General features: G+C 39.0%; 1 protein-coding gene across 1 annotated transcript in view; it reads right to left on the bottom strand.

The window, feature by feature from the left end:
• LOC134218077 (uncharacterized) overlaps positions 1-10589 on the bottom strand; it is a 241164-nt gene extending 230575 nt beyond the window's left edge. The window contains exon 1 of the mRNA XM_062696942.1: positions 10440-10589. Coding sequence (XP_062552926.1) covers positions 10440-10448 — 9 coding nt within the window. The 5' untranslated portion in view covers positions 10449-10589. The remainder of the gene's footprint in view (positions 1-10439) is intronic.
• Between the last annotated feature and the right edge of the window lie 729 nt (positions 10590-11318).

Genomic DNA, 11318 nt, shown 5'->3' on the forward strand with positions numbered 1-11318 from the left:
TCCCATAGTCCGACCTGGCCAATTTCCAATAGAAAACAATGGGACATGATTCTGCGTTGAATGAAACTTGTTGCGAGTAAATCAGCTAAGAGTAAGTGTCTAAAAAGTGAGTGAGAATTTTTGTTGTAAAAATATATATTTTGGCCATAACTCCGAAGCCCATAGTCCGATTCGGCCAATTTTCAATACGAAACAATGGGACAAGATTTCGCGTTGAATGCAACTTGTTGCGAGCAAATCGGTTAATGATAAGTGCCTGAAAAATTAGTGAGATTATTTTGCGCACACACATACACACACACATACACACACATACACAATTACACACACACATACACACAGACATCACTTCAATTCGTCGAGCTGAGTCGATCGGTATATAACACTATGGGTCTCCGGGACTCCTATAAAAAGTTCGTTTTTGGAGCGAACATATAGCCTTTACGTATACTTTGTATACGAGAAAGGCAAAAAAATAAACTTTGGCCATATCTGTTTAATACCGATCTGTTTAATTTTCAATACGAAACAATGGAACAAGATTCTGCGTCGAATGCAACTTGTTGCAGGCAAATCGGCTAAAAGTAAGTGCCTAAAAAAATGAGTGAGAATTTTTCTTGTCAACAAATGTATTTTGGCCATTACTTCGAATCCCATAGTTCGATTCGACAAATTTTCAATACGAAACAATGGGACAGGATTTCGCGTCGAACAAAACTTGTTGCGAGCAAATCGGTTAAGGATAAGTGCCTGAAAAATGAGTGAGAATTTTATACGTGTTTCTCATGTGAAAAAGTGGATTTTGGCCATAACTTCGAAACCTATAGTTCGATCTGTCCAATTTTCAATACGAAACAATGGGACATGATTCTGCGTTGAATGAAACTTGTTGCGAGTAAATCAGCTAAGAGTAAGTGTCTAAAAAGTGAGTGAGAATTTTTGTTGGAAGAAAATATATTTTGGCCATAACTCCGAAGCCCATAGTCCGATTCGGCCTATTTTCAAAACGAAACAATGGGACAAGATTCCGCGTCGAATGCAACTTGTTGCGAGCAAATCGGTTAATGATAAGTGCCTGAAAAATGAGTGAGATTATTTTGCGCACACACATACACACACACATACACACAGACATCACTTCAATTCGTCGAGCTGAGTCGATCGGTATATAACACTATGGGTCTCCGGGACTCCTATAAAAAGTTCGTTTTTGGAGCGAACATATAGCCTTTACGTATACTTTGTATACGAGAAAGGCAAAAATTAAAAAAATAAACTCATCAAGCTTTTTTGCCTTTCTCGTATACTAAGTATACGGTAAAGGCTATATGATCGCTCCAAAAACAAACTTTTTATAGAAGGCCCGGAGACCCATAGTGTTATATACCAATCGACTCAGTTCGACGAATTGAGGTGATGTCTGTGTGTGTGTGTGTGTGTGTGTGTATGTGTGTGTGTGTGTGTGCAAAACTACTCAAAAATGTCACTCATTTTTCAGGCACTTACCCTCAACTGATTTGCTCGCAACAAGTTGCATTCGACGCAGAATCCTTTCCCATTGTTTCCTATTTGAAATTGGCCAGATCGGACTATGGGATCAAAAGTTATGGCCAAAATACCAATTCATACGAAAAGATCGCGTAAAAAATGTCTCTCGTTTTTCGGGCACTTATCCTCATCCGATTTGCTCGCAACAAGTTGCATTCGACGCAGAATCCTGTCCCATTGTTTCCTATTTGAAATTGGCCAGATCGGACTATGGGATCGAGTGTTATGGCCAAAATACAAATTCATACGAAAAAATCGCGTAAAAATGTCACTCATTTTTCGGGCACTTATCCTCAACCGATTTGCTCGCAACAAGTTGCAATCGACGCAGAATGCTATTCCATTGTTTTCTATTTGAAATTGGCCAGATCGGACTATGGGATCAGAAGTTATGGCCAAAATACAAATTCATACGAAAAAATCGCGTAAAAATGTCACTCATTTTTCGGGCACTTACCCTCACCTGAATTGCTCGCAACTAGTTGCATTCGACGCAGAATCCTGTTCTATTATTTCCTATTTGAAATTGGCCAGATCGGACTATGGGATCAGAAGATATGGCCAAAATACAAATTCATACGAAAAAATCGCGTAAAAAATGTCACTCATTTTTCGGGCACTTACCCTCAACCGATTTGCTCGCAACTAGTTGCATTCGACGCAGAATCCTGTCCCATTGTTTCCTATTTGAAATTGGCCAGATCGGACTATGGGGTCAAAAGTTATGGCCAAAATACAAATTCATACGAAAAAATCGCGTAAAAGATGTCACTCATTTTTCGGGCACTTATCCTCAACCGATTTGCTTGCAACAAGTTGCATTCGACGCAGAATTCTGTCCCATTATTTCCTATTTGAAATTGGCCAGATCGGACTATGGGATCGAAAGTTATGGCTAAAATACAAATTCGTACGAAAAAATCGCGTAAAAATGTCACTCATTTTTCGGGCACATATCCTTAACCGATTTGCTCACAACAAGTTGCATTCGACGTAGAATCCTGTCCTGTTTTTTCTTATTGAAAATTGGCCATATCGGACTATGGGATCGAAAATTATACCATTTTTGCCTTTCTCGTATACTAAGTATACGGTAAAGGCTATATGATCGCTCCAAAAACAAACTTTTTATAGAAAGCCCGGAGACCCATAGTGTTATATACCAATCGACTCAGTTCGACGAATCGAGGTGATGTCTGTGTGTGTGTGTGTGTGTGTGTGTGTGTGTGTATGTGTGTGTGTGTGTGTGCGCAAAACTACTCAACAAAATGTCACTCATTTTTCGGGCACTTATCCTCAATCGATTTGCTCGCAACAAGTTGCATTCGACGCAGAATCCTGTCCCATTGTTTCCTATTTGAAATTGGCGAGATCGGACTATGGGATCGGAAGTTATGGCCAAAATACAAATTCATTTGAAAAAATCGCGTAAAAAATGTCACTAATTTTTCGGGCACTTATCCTCAACCGATTTGCTCGCAACAAGTTGCATTCGACGCAGAATCCTGTCCCATTGTTTCCTATTTAAAATTGGCCAGATCGGACTATGGGATCGAAAGTTATGGCCAAAATACAAATTCATACAAAAAAATCGCGTAAAAATGTCACTCATTTTCGGACACTTATTCTCAACCGATTTGCTCGCAACAAGTTGCATTCGACGCAGAATCCTGTCCCATTGTTTCCTATTTGAAATTGGCGAGATCGGACTATGGGATCGAAAGTTATGGCCAAAATACAAAATCATACGAAAAAATCGCGTAAAAAATGTCACTCATTTTTCAAGCACTTATCCTCAACTGATTTGCTCGCAACAAGTTGCATTCGACGCAGAATCCTGTCCCATTATTTCTTATTTGAAATTGGCCCGATCGGACTATGGGATCAAAAGTTATGGCCAAAATACAAATTCATACAAAAAAATCGCGTAAAAATGTCACTCATTTTCGGACACTTATCCTCAACCGATTTGCTCGCAACAAGTTGCATTCGACGCAGAATCCTGTCCCATTATTTCTTATTTGAAATTGGCCAGATCGGACTATGGGATCGAGAGTTAAGGCCAAAATACAAATTCATACGAAAATATTGCGTAAGAAATGTCACTCATTTTTCAGGCACTTATTCTCAACCGATTTGCTCGCAACAAATTGCATTCGACGCAAAATCCTTTCCCATTGTTTCCTATTAAAATTGGACAGGTCGGACTATGGGATTGGAAGTTATGACCAAAATACCTTTTTCATAAAAATCACAAAAATGTCACCTATTTTTCGGACACCTAACCTTAACCGATTCACACGAAACAAGTTGCATTCGACGCAGAATCCTGTCCCATTGTTTCCTATTGAAAATTGGCTAGATCGGACTATGGGATCGGAAGATATGGCCGAAACACCATTTTAGCCTTTTTATACGAAAAGGCTGTATGTTCGCTCCAAAACCAAACTTTTACAGAAGGCCTGGAGACCCATAGTGTTATATACCAATCGATTCAGCTCGACGAACTGAGATGATGTCTCTGTCTCTCCCACTTCATACGGGAGTTTGGCAGAAAGACGGTCATGAGATTTATATCATAACAAATATTGCCCTCCGCTCGCGTGATGGGAATGACATTTTCGTTTTCTTTTTGTGTAGTCGGAGCTTCAGTTCAACTAACATCCAAAAGTGATATCCTTAAAATATATGACTGGGTGAAATAAAACAGGGTTATGTACGTCAAAAGATTGGAAAAGGAAACAAAAATGTCGAAATTCTTATTAGCATATTGTAGATCAAGCTGAAAACCGAACCGAGGTCCCGCGAAATCGCATTTCCGGATGTTGCAACTGCATCGCGAGTAGTGCGCAACTGTGCCATAGTCGGGCACCACTCGCGATGCAGTTGCGACATCCGGAAATGGGACAAAATATGATTTTCGGTTTTCAACTGGATCTACAATATCTTTGCCATAAATAATCTGATTTTCATAGAACGGACAAAGAAATTTGTCTTTTTTACTCCTAGCCACTAGCTCATCTTTTTTCAAGCACACACATTTTACGAAGGTCGAGAAAGGCACCATCACCGCTAGGTGGATTAATCTGGGTTTTCTACTCATATATGAGTTTTACATAGTTTCAAACCGATTTCCATAGAAAGTGTTCAAATCATGCAATTTAAAATTTCAAATAAAATTCACACACAAACACGTAATTCGAATCTCCAATCAAACCATTAACAACATTCTACGCAACTCTTCGCTTACTTGAACTTAATCTTTGTTACCATTTTCTAACACTGAACTCAAGACAAACACTGATCTCGGAATGCAGTCATGGATAGAACGTACCAGGCTCTAGAACATCAATCTTGCATCAAAATCAGAAAACAATCATCAACAACATTCTACGCAACTCTTTTCTTTCTTTTCCTGTTTGTTTGCATTTTCTAACACCGAACTCAAGACAAACACTGATCTTGGAATGCAGTCATGGATAGAACTTACCAGGCTCTAGAACATCAATCCTGCAACAAAATCAGAAAACAATCAATAACAACATTCTACGCAACTCTTTTCTTTCTTTTTTTTGTTTGTTTGCATTTTCTAACACCGAACTCAAAACAAACACTGATCTCGAAATGCAGTCATGGATAGAACTTACCAGGCTCTAGAACATCAATCTTGCATCAAAATCAGAAAACAATCATTAACAACATTCTACGCAGCTCTTTGCTTACTTTTTTGCCTTTCTCGTATACTAAGTATACGGTAAAGGCTATATGATCGCTCCAAAAACAAACTTTTTATAGAAGGCCCGGAGACCCATAGTGTTATATACCGATCGACTCAGCTCGACGAATTGAGGTGATGTCTGTGTGTATGTGTGTGTGTGTGTGTGTGTGTGTGTGTGTGTGTGTGTGTGTGTGTGTGTGTGTGTGTGTGTGTGTGTGTGTGTGTGTGTGTGTGTGTGTGTGTGTGTGTGTGTGTGTGTGCGCCCACCCACAAAAATGTCACTCATTTTTTAGGTACTTACCCTTAACCGATTTACTCGCAACAAGTTGCATTCGACGCAGGATACTCTGCCATTGTTTCCTATTGAAAATTGGTCAGATCGGACTATGGGCTCGGAAGTTATGGCCAAAATACCACTTTTCTATAGAAAAATTGAGTAAAAAAATGTCACTCATTTTTCAGGTACATATCCTTAACTGATTTACTCGCAACAAGTTGCATTCGACGCAGGATACTCTACCATTGTTTCCTATTGAAAATTGGGCAGATCGGACTATGGGCTCAAGAGTAATGGCCAAAATACTATTTTTATAATGCACGAGAAAGGCACCATTACCGCTAGGTGGATTAATCAGGGTTTTCTACTCTATCTTTACATTTTCTACCACTGAACTCAAATCAACTACTGATCTCGGAATGCAGTCATAGATAGAGCTTACCAGGCTCTAGAACAGCAATCTCACATCAAAATCAGAAATAAATCATCAACAATATTCTACGCCAGTATTTGCTTACAAGTTTTTATTCTTTGTTTACATTTTCTAACACTGATCTCAAATAAATCAATGATCTCGGAATGCTGTCATGGATAGAACTTACCAGGCTCTAGAACATCAATCTTGCATCAAAATCAGAAACAAATCATCAACAATATTCTACGCAACTCATTGCTTACATGTTTCTCTCTTTGTTTACATTTTCTAACACTGAACTCAAATCAACTACTGATCTCGGAATTCAGTCACGGATAGAACCTACCAGGCTCTAGAACATCTCGCATCTAAATCAAAACCAAATCATCAACAATATTCTACGCAACTATTTGCTTACATATTCATACATTGGTACCCTCTCGGGGGAATTACTGTTTACCCTCTCGGGGGAATTACTGTTTACCCTCTCGGGGGAATTATTGTTTACCCTCTCGGGGGAATTATTGTTTACCCTCTCGGGGGAATTATTGTGTACCCTCTCAGGGGAATGATTGTTTACCCTATCAGGGATACCCTCTCGGGGGAATGATTGTTTACTCTATCAGGGATTACCTTTCGGAAAATTATTGTCTAGTTCACACTACTAATAATCCACACTTTGAAATCTATAGATTTAATCCACTTAGTTTATCAGCGCACACATAAATATCTCCAAGCGATATACAAATAATATATATTCAAATAAAATTTCTGGTTGTCTCGAATGAGAAATTTACCTTTTTAAGAAAAATAATTTTTATGGTGTCACACATTCTATTTTTGCAAACAATTTTTTTCCCAGTGTCATACATGTCACAAACGAAAATGGTTTCTGGGCGAATCTGGACGTTGCGGCGTTATCGGTATTGTGGAATCGTAGACGCTTAGGGGTGTTCACACGGTCTCTTTATCTCGTGGGTCGTAACACAGGGATCGGGCAGACCTCGCTACAGGATACCGCCACACGTGCTAAATACTTGTATACAAACTTTTATATAACATAAACAATATTAATTCGTCCGGAACAGTAGTATGAATGATATTTGCGATACTCTTTATATGAATACACTACTACTCTACCTATACATTGCTACACGCAAACAAATGTTGCGGTCGAAACTACCATTCCGAGGGTTAATTTAAGAATACGCACCGACGATTTTCAGCAGACAACAAACCCGTTTGATTTTACCATGCGCACAGTAAAAATCAACTGTGGTCCTGGTGGAATGTTGTTACATGAACTGAATCAGTGGTGAATTTGTCCGAATGCATGGTTAATTTAACTGAAAATTTGTGGTTGTTTTAAAAACATGGCGTAGTCTACAAAATAGTAACCGTTACCATGGAATTTTTTTCTGTGTAGGGTTGGATCCTAGGGTGAAGTACCCAAAACTGTCGATTTAGGGGCTGATCTTCTTGTTATTCCGTTTACAACTTTCATTTTTGTTCAACCCTGAAAGTGACTTCACGGAAGTGTTCACTGCTAAAGCTTTTTAATTCGATAACCAAGTCACCCACAGAGTGCAAACACGTGAGTTTCTTATTGCTACTTTATTGGGGGGTGTATTGAAGTTTTTTGAAGCTGTTTCTAGAACAAATCTAATACATTTCAATTCATGCGTTTTAATTCGCCATAATAATTATTAGGCGATAACAATACTTCCGCCTTACCAACAAGCATTTGTTTACTTTGCTCGATAGGTAGACGGTTTGACAGTTCAATAGGTAGATTTGGCTTCACTCTTTGCGTAACTCTATATATAATAGACTCTGGTAAGTCCTACGTCAGGGGCCTTCCTTAGTCGTGCGGTAAAAAGCGCGGCTACATAGCAAGCCCATGCTGAAGGTGGATGGGTTCGATTCCCGGTGCCGGTCTAGGCAATTTTCGGATTGGAAATTGTCTCGACTTCCCTGGGCATAAAAGTATCATCGTGCTAGCCTCATGATATACGAATGCAAAAATGGTAACCTGGCTTAGAAACCTCGCAGTTAATAACTGTGGAAGTGCTCAATGAACACTAAGCTGCGAGGTGGCTCTGTCCCAGTGTGGGGATGTAATGCCAATAAGAAGAAGAGGAAGAAGTCCTACGTCAATGGAGATCACGATTAGGACTTCATGTTTTGAATGTTAAGAGTTGTGAATAGAACGGAGTATAGTTAGTATCACTACTAAGTGGATTATCTTGGTTTAGGAATTCAGTGTCACAAAACGGTCAATTTAGTCAATTCTTAAACGTATACTTTTATTCCATTTCCCAATATGGACAAGGCTGTTATGAAGCATTTTACTATGATGAATTATGATGAATTTACAAAGATTTCAAGATTGGACAACGATTACAAAACATACATAAAGAAATTGGAAACAACTATTTTTGGCGTACGTACTTTATGAATCATCTGCAAATAAAAAATCCAGTTTTGTTTTAGTCTGAATCGTTTTACTCCTACCTCCCCAACCGACAGAACATCATGTTCATGGCACACAATCCAGTCATACATCGAAGTGGTAGACATTCGCCGAGAATTTCCGCATGCCGTAAAGTTTGTGCCTCTTTCTCTTTCGACACATTGCATTGCATTGTGAACTGTTTGGATTTTGGTGAAAAAGAAAAGTGTAGAAGAAATGACTGAAACCGCGCTTGAATACCAAATTACGAGGCTTCTGATGATGGAGTGGGATTTGAGTCATGCTGAGCCCGATATTTACGAACTCGAAACGCTTTCACTGTCTATCGGATATTAAATTTGTACAGCGCAGACCGGAATGCATCCGAGAGTGTTTGGATTGCTCCGGTAAGGATGAGTTTATGTACTTGCGAACATGAAGGCAGTTCTGTATATAAGTAGTAGGGTGCCGAAAGGGAGCACAAATCCGGCGAATGCGTACTGCGTACTACGTGATGTGTACAATTTGGTGCAGATCCGAAAAGTTTGTCATTTGTTGTAGTTGTTGGTGAAAAAAACCTTCATTGAATAATAGGAAACCGGTCAATTAAATATGTACTGTCATTAAGGAAACAGCAAATCATTTTCAGATACTACTAACAATTTACTTTATAAGTCAAGTAATTGTGAGAGTTTATGAATATTAAACAAAGCATTGCTCTTAACCCAATTGTGTAGTGCTGATAGAATAAAGACAGATCTCAAGGGAATTTCAAATGTTTCTTTCTGTAAAACGAGTTCAACATTTCAAGTTTTATTGAATAAAAAAGGCATATTCAAATTCAAGCTTTTCATACGCACTGTGCGGAACTGTATTGGAAATTGTAGAAGAAGCAACATCGAAGCTTATCTGGATTTTTAAGCTTTTAAAAGGTCGGATATTCCTATCCAATGCGGCGTCGGTAAATATCATAATTTTATCTGGCATGCAAAACCTATAGGCTTAACTCGTGTATTAGTCAGCGCACCTTGCTCTGTAACATCCCTCGCTCTCTATCATCATGCTGAATCCACAGCAGCTCGTATTCCAGCTTTCGAGAGGGGGATTTGCTTCAATGATTTCACATTTTGTATTATCCCGTGTTCTTACGTAGGTACATCTTCTACTCTACGACATGCGGCGACGGCTGTCTGCCGATAGGATCGAATATCATCAGTAGGTTACCGATTGAGTTGCATTACATCAGAATGCAGGTGGCTACTATCCGACCGGCAAATGATATCAACTAAAGGGTAATGCAAGCCTGAATCGTCTCAATTTTAATATGACTATTATTTTCGCCATCGCCTGATTCGCGCAACTGGAACAAATACGCAACCATCCCCCACAGAACATCATAAAATTCGGAATTCACATTCTTGGCGTCATCTTTTCGTTACGATTGCACTTCATGAAGATGGTTGTTTTCCGAGCTTTATTGCAGGGTTGACCTCGAAATCGAATACATAACTCGAGCTGCATATAAATCCCTTACACAATTGCAGTGCCGATAAGATGGGAAGTCGGTGGGAGGGGAGCTTGTTTTGGAATCCATTGATACGCGCCAGATAGCTACAATGCGATCTGCGGAAACGTGCAGTGATTGCGGGGCCATAAAATAATGAAAAGGACGCCTTCCTCCGAGGCGTGTGTGGGAGGGAATTTGCGTCGAGAGTGAGTTTCTGAGCACTCAGAGCAATGAGTGCCATTAGACCAAGGAGGTAGTAAAATGCACGAGTAATTTTTCCCCTCCCGGAATAATGAATGAATGCGGCAAAACAAAACAAAACAATACGATACGTGTGTTGGTTTTGTAGAGGTTAAGGTCGCTGTTTATCGAAGGGTAAGTCAACTGGTTGATTTGAGTTGTTGGTTAAGGCTCTATAAACCGTTATTAATCCGATAATGACGATGATTTTATACGAATCCGCACTAATACTAATAAAGTTTTGAACTAAATTCAATATTTTGGGGCTATTTCCCGACTTACCTCTATCATTGCATATTCATTACATTTTCATATTAATTTTTCACTTATCCAAATTAGCAATTTCTGAGGAATGGCTGGAAAAACGCTGAAAACTGCTTTTTTTCCTGGCCCGGCATTCGTATTTTTATCGAACGCATACTAACTACGAACGTTCGGAGCAAACACATACACACGCACTTGATTTTTCACTTGATCTTTTCCCACTGTTTCCTTGATTTAATCACTCCTAAAACATATTCACTAACTGAGTTTCACATTTTTCTTCAATATTGACTACCAATTAATTCACTTCGCATTCAAAAACTGTCGAAAACTGCTTTCCGAAAATCGAAGTGAGAGACAAATTTGACGACCGTATTGTTAATGCAATAAAATACGCAAGACTCAAATTCACTAGCGCAATAAGTGAAATGGTGAGTACAAAATCTACGCGATGCAACTTCATTCAATCCGAACAATACAACGTATACGCCAGCCAACACGCAAGCAAAGGTGTGCATACACAAGAAAATAATCATCTCTTTCCCGTTGCCAGATTTGTTTATTGGAAAAAATCATTGCAGTTTGGCAGATTTAACAAATATACCAGAAATAAATATTTAAACATGTTATGTAAGCTTTCGATAAACTCCACGTGGTGAAAAAAAAATTTAAACCGATAACTACCCATATATTTGATACACCGTGAACATGTGTTATGATATATAATGTGACCAGACGTCCCGCGTTTCGCGGGACAGTCCCGCATTTTCACTATTTGTCCCGCGCTGAAAAGCGTCCTGCGAAACGTCCCGCATTTAACATATTTCTAAATAATGTCCCGCGAAATAATGAAAAACAGAATGCATAATTAGCCATTTCTTAGTATTTCCAAAGAAA

This window comes from Armigeres subalbatus, chromosome 2 (assembly GCF_024139115.2).
Source record: "Armigeres subalbatus isolate Guangzhou_Male chromosome 2, GZ_Asu_2, whole genome shotgun sequence".
Taxonomy (NCBI): domain Eukaryota; kingdom Metazoa; phylum Arthropoda; class Insecta; order Diptera; family Culicidae; genus Armigeres; species Armigeres subalbatus.